Genomic DNA, 14,982 nt, shown 5'->3' on the forward strand with positions numbered 1-14,982 from the left:
AAAAGCATTTAGCACGGAGCCTGGCATATAGTAAGCACTATATGAATTATTATTATTATTTTTTTTTTGCTTAGGCAGTCGGGGTTAAATGACTTGCCCAGTGTCACACAGCTAGCAAGCGTCAAGTGTCTGAGGTCAGATTTGAACTCAGGTTGTCCTGACTCCAGGGCTGATGCTCTATCCAGTGTACCACCTAGCTGCCCCTAAGCACTATATAAATTATTATCCCTTCTTCTCCCAAGTCCCTTCTAGCTCCTATGATGATCTCATTTGTGACCTAGGTTTAAACATAGGCTTTGCCACCTCTACCTGGATGACTTCACCCTTGTGAGCCTCAGTTTCCTCATCTGTAGAATGAAGGGTTTGGACTAGATTGCCTTGATGTCTCTTCCAGCTGAAAATCTATGATTTTATGATGATCTTTATGACCCAGGTTCAAATCCAGACTCTGAAACCAAGGTCACTTCCCCTTCTTCGGGGCTCTTATCTGCTCCTACAGCTACATCTGGGGTAAGATGGAAGAAGGGCAATGGGGTATTAGGGGAAAAGAGGGTGAGGGACACTGAAAGAAAATTTGGTTGAGGGACTGGGGAGGGGTAACATTATAACCTTTAATGAAACTACATGTAAATGAGACACAATGTGCAAATAAGCATATGCAAATAAACATGTTTTAGTTCTGCTTCTCTCTGGAGGCTACCAGTCCCCTGTCTAGATCGGTAGGCCTCATTCCCTGGCTAAGGGGGCAAAGACATTTGAAAGAACCCCAGGATCAGGCCTTCACTGGGGTTCCTCATGTTCTAATTATGTGGTTTTCCTGTCCTCCCCACTCAATCCACCGATAAGACCCTGGAGAGAGAGAGAGAGAGAGAGAGAGAGAGAGAGAAACTGTGGTGAATCAAATGCAGGTATTTGTCTCTGAACTCTCAGATGGGGGCTGGCAAAGAGCAGGACTTTGGGTCTTTCTCTGCAGGGACCTCTGTAGATTACAATATGGGAGAAGCAGTTAACTGTCCTTTGGAGTTCCAGACTATAGCCTCTCTCGTTTTCTTTCTACCCACACAGCTGCCCTACCTGTCTGACCAGCTCTTCCTTACTTCCGGCTTCTTCTTGCCCAGACCTGGCCCAGTGCCCACTCCCTCCCTTCTCAGTGGGGGTGGAAAAAGAGTGTTCTCACTCACTGTCTGCTGGACTGTGTGTGGGTGTATGAAGCATATTCAGCACTCTCACTTGGGAGGGACTCAGTAACTTGTAGGGCCAGGTGAATGAATTTCCAGTTTAAAGTGGTCATAGCTGGGATCTTCTTATGGCTTGGAATGGTTTGACCCTTTTAGAGAGGTCGAGGCAGGACCCCCTTTTGGAGGGCTGTGGGTCAAGATGCAGGGAGAGAGTGCCCTTGTGGCCTGGGTATCTGGGGGAAGTGTCTATGTTGTCTAGTCACAAAGGACCAAAGAACAAAGTGGGCTAAAAGTTGAGAAGACCTGGGTTCTAATTCCCATTCTGCCACTCAACAACTGTGTGACCTTGGGCATGTTACTTCTCTTTTGAGTTTTATTTTAGTCACAGTAAAATGAGTTTGATTCAGATCCAAAATTCTGTTGTTTTCTAGCGGAGAATTCCCCTTCCTCAATCCATACTCTGTAGTTACTTTTATGAAATTGAGCCTCACCCAGTAGTTAATGGCTTCTAGAATTCTTACCCTGAGGAATCAAACCTCTTGCCCTCCTCCGCCTAGGCCCAGCCCAACCTAACCCAGTTTAGCCCAGCCTGGGGGAGCCAAGCCCTTTGCCACCCTCACTGGCAGGTGTCTGTTCTGCTCCAGCCTGCCCAGTTGACTCACTCCCAATAATCAGCTTAGGGAGACAGGTGTAAGAAACGTTTCCGATTTTCTCTGGTCAGAACTGGGACATGAGAGAACAGCAGCAGAGAAAGTAAGAAGCTTAGGACTTTTGGCCTTCTGCCCATGTCATTGACTCAGTCCTGTCTTTGATGTATGGGGATGAATCCTCAAGGAAGTGTAAGCATAAGCAAACTGGGCCTTAGAGGGCAGCTCCACCCCTTCTTTCCCGAAGCGATTGCTGCCCCTGTCTCTTTTCCCTGGTGTAGACCCCTTCCACCATCTGCCTTCCACATCTTCTCTGGTTAAGCCTCAGTTAGCTTTCTCTAGTATTTCTTGGGCCCTGGAAACAGAAGAAAGACCTAAAGAAAAAAGAATTCCTGTCTTTTGGGATCTTATCTTCTTATCTTGCAGACACAGGGGAAACAATGGTACTGGTGATGAGGTAAAGGGTACCTGACTTCACCACATAATAGCCCCAGTTCTGAAACTTAGATACCCTGCCCTCTAGCTTGGTGCCGCTGGATGTATGTACACACATACCTTAATGGCTGGTCTAGCTGCCTGGTTTCCTCCCCATTCACAACAATAGCAACTCTACTGGAAAGAGCAATGGATTTGAAAATGAGTTCTACCATTTACTACCTGTGTGAATATGAGCAGGCCACTCCCTTCATTGTGCCTCAGTCTCTTCACTTGTAAAATGAGAGGGTTCCATTCAATGACCTGTTCCAGGTCTGTTCCAGATCTAATTCTATGATCCTGATTTCTTACCTCATAAAATCCACCCTGAATCTCAATCTGTGTAAAGAAGAGAATGAAGACGGAAGAGAACAGAAGAAGGGAGAGAGGGGAAGAGGAAGAAGGGAAGGGGAGAGAAGGACTCTTTCCTCTTTATGCTTCTTGATTTTCTGTGTTTATTTTAGGGCGAGGTGATGCTCTGAATTCTTCTGTGGGAGACAGCATGGTGTAGTCAGTTACTACAGTCACACACTGTAGTGGAAAAGATACATGAATTAAGAGACCTGGGTTCTAGTCACTGCTTGATCACCAGCTACTTGCGTAACTTTGGGCAAATCTCTTTCACCTCTCAGTTTCCTTATCTGGGAAATGGAAGGGGGGGCGCTTGGCTTGGCCTCTAGGCTCGCTTTCCACTCTAAAATTTTCTGAGTCTTATTTTTCTGGATCCCTGGGATGTCTAGGGCGTGTAATTCGGCCCCTCCCATCTCTTCCTTGGCCCCACAGCCTGGCTCTCTGCTGCCCCCACAGCCTGGCTCTCTGCTGCCCCCACCTGAGCTCTACCCGAGGAGGTAGGTGTCAGGTTAAGCTCAGCCCCTCCAGGGGCCCCAACCACTCAGGTGCAGAGTCCTTCTCCTCCATTCTCCTCCCTCCACCTCCCCTTCCCCTCCCTGGAGCAGGGTACAGGCTGTATAAATTTCCCAGCTTTGGGAGTTTCCTTTCCACCTCCTCTCTGAGCAGCTCACCTCTCTCGTTTCTCTTGTGTTTGTCCTTTTCGTCCTCACCATGTCCATCAGGTCGACCACTCACAGGACCTTGAAGGTCTCTTCCTCTGGCCCCCGGAGTTTTAGCAGCCGCTCCTACTCCAGCGGCCCCAGCTCCCGAATCAGCTCATCCTCCTTCTCTCGTGTGGGGAGTAGCGGTAGCTTCCGATCGGGGTTCGGGCTCGGGTCAGGCATAGGTATGGGCTTCGGGGGCAGCACCGGAGTCGGCGGGATCACGGCGGTCTCTGTCAATCAGAGCCTCCTGAGTCCCCTGAAGCTGGAGCTGGACCCCAACATCCAGGCCGTGAGGACCCAAGAGAAGGAGCAGATCAAGACCCTCAACAACAAGTTTGCCTCCTTCATTGACAAGGTGAGTTTTGGGGGAGGGAGCTCTCAGCCCTGGTAATTATGGCTGTGTATAAACTTGATGCTCCTAAAGCATTGTTTGGAAGCACCCTGGACTCCCACTTGGAGCTCACTACTCCTTAGGGGCTGGCTTCCAATACCAGATGGGATGGATGCTTGTGCCCCAAGATCTACCCCTCCTCAGCTGTGCCTATCTCTTTTAGCTTCTTCCCAATCCTCTGGTGGGCACTCAGTTTCCTGAACTTCCTTTAGTGGTGGGCACTGCCTGATAATCTTGGCAGAACACTATGCCCCCTCCCCCCTTCCCTGGCACCGCCCTCACCTCCAGATGAGTCACTGATCCAGTGTTTTTAGGTTGGGGGAAGGGAAAGGTGTGTATGGAGGTGAAGGGGAGGGGGGAAGCCAGATGAGAAGACTACAGGGAGAGGGATTTGCATGGCTTTGGATCATTTGTGGCATTGCCCTTTACTTCCTCCTGGAGACTCTAAACTAGGAATTATTCTCAGTCCTAAGGTTGTACTTCAGGGCTAGCTCTCTTAAAGATTTTTGGGCCAGAGGACCTTCCCCAGAGCAATATAGTGAGAGGCAGCCGAGAAAGTAGTGGAAAAACCTCTATAATTCTTAACCCTCCCCCCCAGCTCAGGGCTAGCTTTCCTATCCTGAAGCTTCCTATCCAAAATTTCTGGGGGATAGTGGGGTTTTAATAGGTGGCAGAAACCAGTTCAGTTAGATGAGTCTTTATTGAGAACCTAGAGAAAAGGGCCCTAATTTTGTCCTAAGGAGCTCCTCAAAAGTATATGTCTCCTTGTCTTAACCTTAGGTTCTAGGCGGGATCTCTTCCCTCTTCTGTCTGAATTGCTGATTAAGGTCATATAGTTTAGAGCTAGGATTTTAGATTTTAGAGATTCAGATTTCAAGCATTTTAGAGATCTAGCTATTCCAGCCCCTTTGTTTTATAGATGAAGAAACTGAGACTCTTAATTTGGTTTAGGTGACTTAGTCTACGTCAGGGCCCAAGTACTGGGTCCAGGTCTTCTGACTCAAGACCACAGCTCTCTCCTAGTCTACATCACTGTGGCTCTTTGGGGTTCATGTCCCTCTTCAGATAGCCCATGAACATGAACCACACCCTGACTGCCCACTTGGCCCTGAGCCCAAATAGGGTGTGGGTAACCCCCATCCCACATCCGGGATTCAAAGTCTAGGGGTGGGCCAGACATATTTGATTTTAGTGCCCATTATTTTCCATAGTGTTTATGGCTTTGTGATAAGATTTAAGCCAATATCTCCTCCTCCTTTTGATCTCTTTCTCTGTACCCCGTTCCCCCCATTCTTCCCCCACTCTCTCCCCTTCCCGGTCCACTAGGTTTGGGCCCCACACTATTCCATCTCCCCTTCCCTAATTCCAGGCCAGGTTTTGTCAGTCTCAGGGGTCCCTGGGTCCCTGAGGGTTTGTGAATTGGTGTCTTCCCTGCTGACTCTGTCCTGGGTGGTATTGTGGGAAAAAGAGGTGTGTGTGTGTGTGTGTGTGTGTGTGTGTGTGTGTGTGTAAAGCTGGGCTGGATTATAAAGCCTTCAGGAACTTTAGTCCTGTTTTTGAAGGGCCTGTCCTGTCCCATATGAGTTTATGGAATTATGGATCCACAGTCACAGTTAAGGCACTCGAGAAAGCCTCAGCTGGGTGGAGGTGGGGAGAAAACAGGAATTTCTAGAAAACATGTGGTACCTAGGTCCACATATCTGATTCATTAGACTTTCCTAGAGATCCCATCATTTTCTGTCCCTATCTTTCCCTAAAACGACAGAGTTTGGGGAAAATTGGGAGGTAAAGAGTCCAAAGAGTAACTCAACCACTTCTTAGCAGCTCCCTGCCCTACTGTGCCCCATCTTTTACTGCTTCTCCCCTACCTGACTTTTCTCTAGTAAAAAGTACTTTATAATCTGTCTTGATTTGCCTAAAGCCATTATGGCATCCTGCCTTTGGGTCTAAAGACACATTTGGGAACAGAACATAGAAGTCTTACTCTTTCATTGGGTAATCACCAACTGGAATTAGAGGCTCCTGGATTTTTTGAAATTCAAGAAACATTTATTGAAAACCTCTTTTATTAAGTGGACAAGATGCAAAGTTTAGATAAAAGGAGTGACTAGCTTACCATCTAGTTGAGCAATATTCCTAAATTTAGCTATCTTAAGCAATAATATGCAAAGAAGTGAATGCAAAGTGCTTGTGAGGGCCTGGGGGGACTTGCCTCTTGGGACTTTCAAGGGGAATGGAAGAGGAAAGAATCAGATAAAAGAGTTAAATTAGAGGTAATTTTCTCTACCTCTTCCCATACAATTCTAGATTTGGAACCAAAAGGGGCCTTAGAATCACCTAATCTCTTTATTATACAGAAAGTTGGGTGCTGTGCCCAAAATCACACAGCAGGGTCAGATTTCAACCCCAAGGTCTCTGACTTCAAACCCAGTATTCTTTCTTTCTTTCTTTCCTTCTTTTTAAAATTTATTTATTTAACTTTAGTTTCCAACATTCACTTCCATAAGATTTTGAGTTTTAAATTTTCTCCCTCTCCATCTCCTTACCCCTCCCCAAGGCTCTACATATACATTCATATTAAACATATTTTTACATTAGTGATGTTGTAAGTAAGAATTAGAACCAATAGGAGGAACCACAAGAAAGAAGAAACAAAACGAAAGGGAGCAAATAGTATGCTTCTATCTGCGTTCAGACTCCAGAGTTCTTTCTCTGGATGATTTCCATCATGAATCTTTTGGAGTCCCAGCAGTCTTTCTCCTACACCATGTAGGATGCCATTCCTGCATGAGTAATAGAGGATAGGACAGATATTAAATGACAGGGCTAATATTGGAAGAGACCATAGATATTATTGTTATTTTAAAAATGAGGAAGATGAGGCCCAGAGAGGGATTTACACAAGGTCCTGCTTGCTCCTCTAGTTAGTGACTGAGTCAGGACTAGAGTCAAGATGTCCTGATTCCACTTCTACTTGCCCATCCCAGAATAATTGAGAGTTAGCTAAGTGACCTTGGGCAAGTCACTTAACCCCAATTGCCTTAAAAAAAAAAAAAGAGTAATTGAGAGTTTACTGTTTTGGTGTAGGGACAGCCTGACAACCCTTGGATGCTGACACTTTGCTTTTCTCTTTCATCTTTCTAGCCTTAGAATAGATGGAAACCCAGGCCCAGGATAAATATACTAAATGGCTCATTAGGCCCCTCTTTAACTGCTTAGGAGTAGTGGATCCCTGCCCCACACCCCCCTTTCCCAGTCACAAAAATAATTGATAATTTTTATTTTTACGTTACTTTCATTTCTAAATAGATCCCTTACTCCTCACCCTCCCTATCCCTTGTAATAGAACATAAGAAAGGAAGGAAGGAAGAAAGAATAAAAGAAAGAAAGAGCAGTTCAGCGAACCTAACTAATACATCAACTGAGTCTGACAGCATATGCTATGCGGGGTGATGGGGCTTATTGCCTTTTTCCTATTTTTTGCTGAATTGCTTGTTCCTGGTGCATGTGGTCCAACCACCTCTTCTTATTGCCAATCCAGGTACGCTTCCTCGAGCAGCAGAATAAGATGCTGGAGACCAAGTGGAGCCTCCTCCAGCAGCAGAAGACATCCCGGAGCAACATGGACAGCTTGTTTGAGAGCTACATTGCCAACCTTCGAAGGCAGCTGGACTCCATGGGGCAGGAAAAACTGAAGCTGGAGACGGAGCTGGGCAACATGCAGGGCCTTGTGGAAGATTTCAAAAACAAGTGAGAACTAGGAGGGACCTCCCAAATTCAGAGGTGGGGGTGAGGGTGTTCTCACTGTCGGAAGCTCCTTACATTCTGTGCCCCCCAAACACGTGCACTGTCTAGGGGTTTGGAGTGTGGCAGAAAAATTTTTCTCCCACAAGAGGTCATTTGGGTTCCTGAACTTCCCCTATTCTGAGCTTCTGTGCTACTCAGTACTCTTTCCCAGTACCCCTGAAGTCTTGCCTAAAATTTCCCTCCTGCACGCAGCCTGACCCATCTCAACTGTCTTATTCCTCCCACTCCTTTTATTTCTTGGAGTAATACTCCCCACCCGTGAGCAGGTCTGACTGGTGATTGGATGTGGAGGTGATTCAGAGAGGAGTATGAGACAGAGAGACAAGTGGCCCTGTCAGCCCTTCCCTTCTCCCCCCATGAATGCAACTTGTTGTCTCTCCCCTGGAGCCCAGTTCAGTTTTCCACCCTAGTCTGTTGATTCTGTGACTCTATACCCCTTCTTCCAACAGGTATGAGGAGGAGATCAATAAACGGACAGAAATGGAGAATGATTTTGTTCTCATCAAGAAGGTGAGAGGGGTGCCTGTGGAACATGCAGTGTGAGTATGTGCACATATGTGTGTATGTGTGTGTGAGAGAGAGACAGAGACTTTCACAGGCATGCTTCCCTATCCCCACCTTATGCTTCTCACACAGGGCTTCATACAGAGGAAGAAGGAAGGCTGAGGTAGAGGGCAGGAGAGAAAGACACTCAGTCTGACTATACCTCATCTCCAAGAGTTCCCTTCATTACAGTTTTTTGTCTTGGGCATCTCAAGGGAGGATGAGACTAGGTCGGCCCTGGAGTCAGGAGGACCTGAGTTCAAATCCAACCTCAGACACATAACTTTCACTAGCTGTGTGACTCTGGGCAAGTCTCTTAACCCCAATTACCTCATTCCCCCCCCCCCCCAAAAAGAGACTAGGTCCTAGGTCCTGTACTCCAGATCACCTAGTCTGATAAGGGAGATAAGGTATCCATCCATCCATCTATCCATCCATCCATCCATGTGCATTTATTAATTCATTTAGCAAATATTTGAGGGTCTACTATGTACAAAGCACAGAAAATGAGAGACAAATATACAGCCTAGAACAGAAGTAGAACCAGAGTTGGAGAAGGCCTTTAGAGGTCAGTTAGCTGAAATTAGTATCTGTTTTTGAATTCCTAACAAGTGTTCTTGCCTAAATGCTTCCGGTGACAAGGAACTAGTTACAGCTAGACAGAACTCTGGACCTCAGTTGTGGTGGTGGTGGTGGTGGGGAGAATGAGGATGCCTATTGGGGAGGCCACAGGCCTGGGTAGGGAGGAGAGGTAGGCAGAGAAGGCTTCCTGCAAAGGTTCCCTACTGAAAGGTTGGGAGAAGTACTTTAGAGATGGAAAGACATCCATCCCCAAGTAGAAAGAGGGGTAGGGCAGGGGAGCAGAGGGGATGACTTATTGTTCCCAATGGGAAGTGGTGGCTGATGGTGGGATGAGGAAGTCTTTGGGCTTAGTGGCTCAGGCTCTCCTCTCTTCCAGGATGTGGATGAAGCCTATATGAACAAGGTGGAACTGGAGTCCCGTCTGGAAGGCCTGACCGATGAGATTAACTTCCTCAGGCAGTTGTTTGAAGAAGTAAGTCATTGGGTCCTGGTGGAGTCGTAATATGTGTGTCTCAGTGTTCTTTCTTTGATTGGATGAGAATTGTCTCCTTAGGAGCCAGGCAATATTCTTCCCAACCCATACTGCCCCTCACCACGCCAACTCCCAAGCATATACTTATGAGAAGTCCTTTTAAGTGAGCCAAAGGCTTGAGTTTTCCCTTGGGTATTTCATCTTCGGTCTGGTTTCTTTTGGTCCCCACTTAATATTCTAAACCTTTCAACCAGCCGCTTCCCTCTGGAGGGACACTTCTGCCCCACCTCAACTCTAAAACTATTCCTCTCTCTTGACTAACCCCTCCCTTTCCCAGGGTCTACTGGGAATGTCTCCTATGGACATTTTCCTATACAACAGGACTATAGTAATTCTGGGGTGGACCTGGGAGGAGAATGTTGAGAGCATCTTACCCTCTTCCTCCCCTTCACACTAGGAGATACGAGAATTGCAGTCCCAGATTTCGGACACCTCTGTGGTCCTGTCTATGGACAATAGCCGCTCCTTGGACCTGGATGGCATTATTGCTGAGGTTCGAGCCCAATATGAGGATATTGCCAATCGCAGCCGGGCTGAGGCCGAGAGCATGTACCGGATCAAGGTGAGTAAAGAGATAGACACTGAGGGAAGGGAAACTTTCTGTTCTACCCCCAACAGCAAAGCCAGCCCTCAAAGGAGCTGCTTTTTTCCATGTAGTGAGAAGAGTGCTGGGTTCAAAACCACCTCGGATACTTGTGATCTATATGCCCCAGGGTCAGCCACTTCCTCTCAACTATAAAATGAGGAAAATAATACTGGCATGATCTACTGCAGAGGGTTGTTGTGGGAGAAGGCATCTGTAAACCTTAAAACACTGCAGAAATGAGTCATTTATTATTTCTATTTAAACCCACTCCTGCAATAAGGATCAGTCAATTAAGCATTAATTATTAAGAGCCTACAATGTGCCAGGCACTGTGCTGTGCCCTGGGGGTATGAAGAAAGGCAAAAACATGGTTTCTGCCTTCAAGGAACTCACACGGAAAAAAGCATACGTACATGGTATATAAAAATTTTAAGGTGAGGGAGTAAGGCTGTGTGTATGTGTGTGATGCTCCCAAGTAACTAGCATTTATTAATGTGCCAGGCATTGTGCTCATAAGCACTTCACAATTATCATTTCATTTGCAAATAGAAGGTATTCTCAGAGAGAATCCACTTACAGGGAGGTGGGGCTAGAATTTGAGTTAGTTCTAAGAGTGAGCCAGGGAGGTCAAAGGGTCTCTGTGACTTGGGAGTCTGTAAAGGGCAGCCTTACTCATCTCTCTTTCTCCCCTAGTATGAAGAGCTGCGGATCCTGGCTGAGAAACATGGAGATGACCTTCGCCACACCAAGACGGAGATCTCGGAGATGAACAGGAATATTAGCAGGCTTCGGGCTGAGATTGAGGCACTCAAAGGCCAGGTGAATGGCTGACTGGTGGAGGGCTCTTTTCCACCTTCCCCTCTCAGCTACCATTCCCTGCCTTTGGAGATAGGGAAGGGGGTGTCAGAGATACACGGATGTTAGTAGGGGAGCAGTGGGCAGTGGAGATCTAGAGGGAGGAGAAGATGGAGAACTTCCAGGCTGATTGGGGAGGCTGCCCAAACATCTGGACAGTAGTACTAGGGCAATGAGGGAAGGATTGAGGTTGGGAAAATTGATTTAAAAAACAAAAGCTTCTTGGAGGAAGGGGAAACAGTAGAATAAGGTCATAGAAGAGGAGCAAGGTGGGGCTCCTATTTGTTTTTTTGGGGGGTTTTTTTTTTGGCTAGGCAATGGGGTTAAGTGACTTGCCCAGGGTCACACAGCTAGTGAGTGTTATGTGTTGGAGGCCGGATTTGAATTCAGGTCTTCTTGACTTCAGATCCGGTGCTCTATACACTGCACCACCTAGCTGTCTTTTCTTTTTTTTTTTTTTTTTTAATGGTAATTTTTATTTATTTTTTTGTTTTCAACATTTACTTCCACAAGATTTTGAGTTCCAAATTTTCACCCCATCTCACCCCTCCCCCCTGGGGCTCCTATTTGGAAAGAATTTGCAAATTAGAGGGGAGATTGGAAGTGGGGTTGGAGCGATATGTCTGATCCCAGAAGCCCTGGGACATGATTAGGATTGGATGGGACAGTGGGGCAACTAAATTAGCATGGAGTGAGGTGAGGAGGAAAGGAATCAAACTTTTTTAATCTCACCATTGTCCAGAACTCTCATTTGGTGGAGGAGAGAGGTAAAGGGAAGGATACAAGCGTTTATTAAGATACAAGCATTTACAGTGTCTACGTGCCCAGATACTGTGTTAAGCTTTTTACAAATATTATCTTATTTGAAGGGAAAAGCAATAGTCTAGTGGAAACTTTCTTTGCATGAATTTCAGTGGCTCACCTGGGCTTCAGTGGTCCTATTAGACTGGGGCAGGTGGTTGGGGAAGTTGAGGGAGGGAGGAAGTGTTTTTGGCAGAGTTCCTGGCCCCGCTTGACCCACCAATTTGGGCTTCCACAGAAGGCTGCCCTTGAAGCCTCCATCACTGATGCTGAGCAGCGTGGGGAGCTGGCCATCAAAGATGCCCAGGCCAAGCTGTCTGAGCTGGAAGCTGCCCTGCAGAGGGCCAAGCAAGACATGGCCCGCCAGCTGCGGGACTACCAGGAGCTGATGAACGTCAAGCTGGCCCTGGACATCGAGATCGCCACCTACAGGAAGCTGCTGGAGGGAGAGGAGAGCAGGTGGGCATGGGAACCAGCTGTGGGGTTCATCCACCCTCGTAACTCCTCCTTAGTGATGGCGGTCCTTTAGGCCAGGACTTCTTAAACTTTTTCCACTCAGGACTCCTTTTCCCCTTTTAGCAGCATTTATTGGTGTTTTTTGTGGCCTGAGGGCATGCACAGTGCAAAGTGCACATGCTTTATGTTCAGAACCAAGGCTGCAGTGAAACTGCTTGATGCAGTACAGGTAAGTGTGGCCAGAAATACCTCGGATTCATGACATGTTTGATTTTTTTATTTTCCCAAGGCAGTTGGGGTTAAGTGACTTGCTCAGTCACATAGCTAGTAAGTATATGTGTCTAAGGCTGGGTTTGAACTCAGGTCCTCCTGACTCCAGGGTTGGTGCTCTATCCACTGGGCTGCCTAGCTGCCCCATACACGTTTGATTAATTAATTTTTGGTCATTGCCTATTCAGAAACCTTTTACTGTTGCCCAATTTTTTGCGACCCCATATAGGGTCATGACTCATAATTTAAGAAGCGTTACTGTAGACATAAGGGAGGGAGGAGTTCTCATGGAGGAAGGTCAGTGGGGAAATGGCCAGGTATCCCTCAATGCTAACCCTATCTGTTCTTTGGACAGACTTGAGTCTGGGATGCAGAACTTGAGTATTCACACCAAGACCACCAGCAGAGACTACTCAGGTAAAAGTCTGTGGAAAGAAACATGGCATGGGTGTGTTGGTGTAGGGGAGGCTCTCAAAAGCTCTAGAATTCAGAGAGTTTGACTTTCAACTCTAGCTTCAGGAGGTTTTTTGCTGTGAGCCCTGGTACCCACAATCCATCCTCCCCAGCTCAGGGCCTCTCTCCTCCTTTATATCCACCTTATTCCATTTTAGCTATTGTTAAGTCAGTCAAGTCAACAAATATTTATTAAGTGCCTACTATGTTCCAGGCACTATGATAAGTGCTGGGGATACAAAGAAAGGCAAAACAGTCCCTCCCCTCCAGGAACTTACAATATCATTGTCCTGGGAATTCCGACACTTTTAGGGTGGGTGGGAGACAGAAGGAAGAGACCAGCCACCAAATCAACAAGTGTTTATTAAGGGTAATCAGTTACTGTTATTTAAACCCACTCTTGCAATAAGGGTCAGTCAATCAATAGGCATTTATTAAGTGCTTACTGTGTGCTAGGCACTGTGTTAAGCCATGGGGATTCAAAGAAATCTCAGGAGACAGGAGCCCTGCCCCTGGTTAGTTACCAGTCTAAAGGAAATGGGACAGTACCTGGTGCATAGTAATAAGGATTGAACAGCTATAACTGTAGATAGATATCAGTGGGGGTGGGATAGGAATGGGGAAGGCTCTGGGGGATGGAAGGGAGAAACGAATGTGAGGTGTAGAGCTGAGAAAGGGGAGTGAGAGTGAGTCAGCAGTGTAGTAATGCGGGCACCTTGTTTTTCAGCTGGGTTCGGCTCTGGCTATGGAAGTCTCACCAGCCCTGGCTTCAACTATTCGATGAGCTCCTTCCAGTCCACTTCTGGTTCTGGTCTCCCCTCTTTCAGCCGAGTCGACAAGGCTGTGGTGGTAAAGAAGATTGAGACCCGAGATGGGAAACTGGTGTCTGAATCATCAGATGTTCTGCCCAAGTGAGAGGTCTTCATGGATCCTCGAAGCCCACCCCTTTCTTGTACTTCTAAGAATCTCCAGGATACCCGAGGGAAAACTAGGGGTGGGGGAGGAGATTGAAGAGACCAGCATTATAGGTCTCAGCCATACCTTGTATTCTGCCTTGCCTGGGTTCCTTGTTCTTGCCAATATCCTCAAAACAATTTATGTTTTCAGAAATAAACACAACTCACCATTTCAAACCTAATCCATGCTGTTTCCTTTTGTGTGTGTGTGGGCAGTGAGGGTGGTGGAGAAGGAGGAAGTTTATGGGATTTGGAAGATATATACAGACTTAAGAGCATCCCTCCTCCTTCCCCATCCTACTTGACTTATATGAACTGATCGTGAGCAGAACCAGGAGAACATTGTACATAGTAACAACAATATTGTACGATGATCAACTGTGAATGACTTTGCTATTCTCAGCAATACAAAGATCCAAGACAATTCTAAAGGACTTATGATGAAAAACGCTGTCCATCTCCAGAGAAAAACTGATGGAACCTGAATGCCGACCAAAGCATGCTATTTTTTACTTTATTTTTTCTTTTTTTTTGGTCTGTGTTCTTTTCTCCTCACTTAATAGTATTTTGTTTTTTTTCCAATTACATGTAAAGATAGTTTTCAGCATTCACTTTCATAAGATTTTGAGTTCCAAACTTTTTTCTTACTCTCTTCTCCTCTCCCCAAGATGGCAAGCAATCTGATATATGTTATACATGTACGGTCATATTAAACATTTCCACATTAGTCGTGTTGTGAAAGAAGAATCAGAACAAAAGGGAAAAGCTTGATCTGTGTTCTTTCACAGTATGATTAAAATGGAAATATGTTTTGCATGACTGCACATGTATAATCTATATACATTGCTTACCACCTTGAGAAAGAATTTGGAACTCAAAATTAAAAAAAAAACCATGAAGATTAAAAATTGTTTTTATATGTAATTAGAAAAAAATAAAATATTAAAAAAAAAAGAAAATGGTGCTACTGAGCCATCCCCTTATGAGGTTATGTATGCTCTTGAGTTTTCTCCTCCCTCATGTGGGAAGTAGTTTGCATTCCATGCTGTCTTTCTCACTGGGCTCCTTTGTGACTCGCAGACAATCCTTTTGCCATCTTATTCCTTTGTAAATCAGCTGGCACCGGTTTGGGCCCTGGAGAGCAGAGTCTTCCTACAAAGCTGTCTGATCTCTCTTGGGGACCGAACTTGTGACTCTGGCCTCCTTAGTCCAGTGCTCCAACCACCTGAGCCATGCAGGCATTACAGAGCCTGGGAAAGGTGCTGAATCTCTAGAAAGGAGGATCCTGTCAGGGTACCTGACAGGACTGATTTCGGTGACTCTCTACTCACTGGATCATGACCACCAGTGCACTCACCCTCCCTTCTCCCCATTTACATTGGTTGGGCTTGTACTT

The 14,982-nt window shown here is 46.2% G+C and overlaps 1 protein-coding gene across 1 annotated transcript; it reads left to right on the forward strand.

Annotated features, from left to right (window-relative positions):
- Positions 1-3,274: 3,274 nt before the first annotated feature.
- KRT8 (keratin 8) lies at positions 3,275-13,768 on the forward strand. The gene is made up of 9 exons (XM_027858409.1): positions 3,275-3,709; positions 7,287-7,495; positions 8,002-8,062; positions 9,054-9,149; positions 9,607-9,771; positions 10,489-10,614; positions 11,690-11,910; positions 12,533-12,594; positions 13,358-13,768. The coding sequence occupies exons 1-9, from the start codon at positions 3,362-3,364 to the stop codon at positions 13,543-13,545; spliced, it is 1,476 nt and encodes a 491-aa protein (XP_027714210.1). The 5' UTR covers positions 3,275-3,361; the 3' UTR covers positions 13,546-13,768.
- The last annotated feature ends 1,214 nt before the right edge of the window (positions 13,769-14,982 follow it).

The sequence above is a fragment of the Vombatus ursinus genome, unplaced genomic scaffold (assembly GCF_900497805.2).
Source record: "Vombatus ursinus unplaced genomic scaffold, bare-nosed wombat genome assembly UNPS02012958.1, whole genome shotgun sequence".
Classification (NCBI taxonomy): Eukaryota; Metazoa; Chordata; class Mammalia; order Diprotodontia; family Vombatidae; genus Vombatus; species Vombatus ursinus.

What these genes read in the sequence shown, in the direction of transcription:
- KRT8 (XM_027858409.1), top strand. Translation starts at nt 3,362, where the DNA reads ATGTCCATCAGGTCGACCACTCACAGGACCTTGAAGGTCTCTTCCTCT. An exon ending in ATTTTGTTCTCATCAAGAAG is followed by an intron (nt 8,063 to 9,053) that starts GTGAGAGGGGTG and finishes CCTCTCTTCCAG; the next exon opens with GATGTGGATGAAGCCTATAT. An exon ending in AGAGCATGTACCGGATCAAG is followed by an intron (nt 9,772 to 10,488) that starts GTGAGTAAAGAG and finishes TTTCTCCCCTAG; the next exon opens with TATGAAGAGCTGCGGATCCT.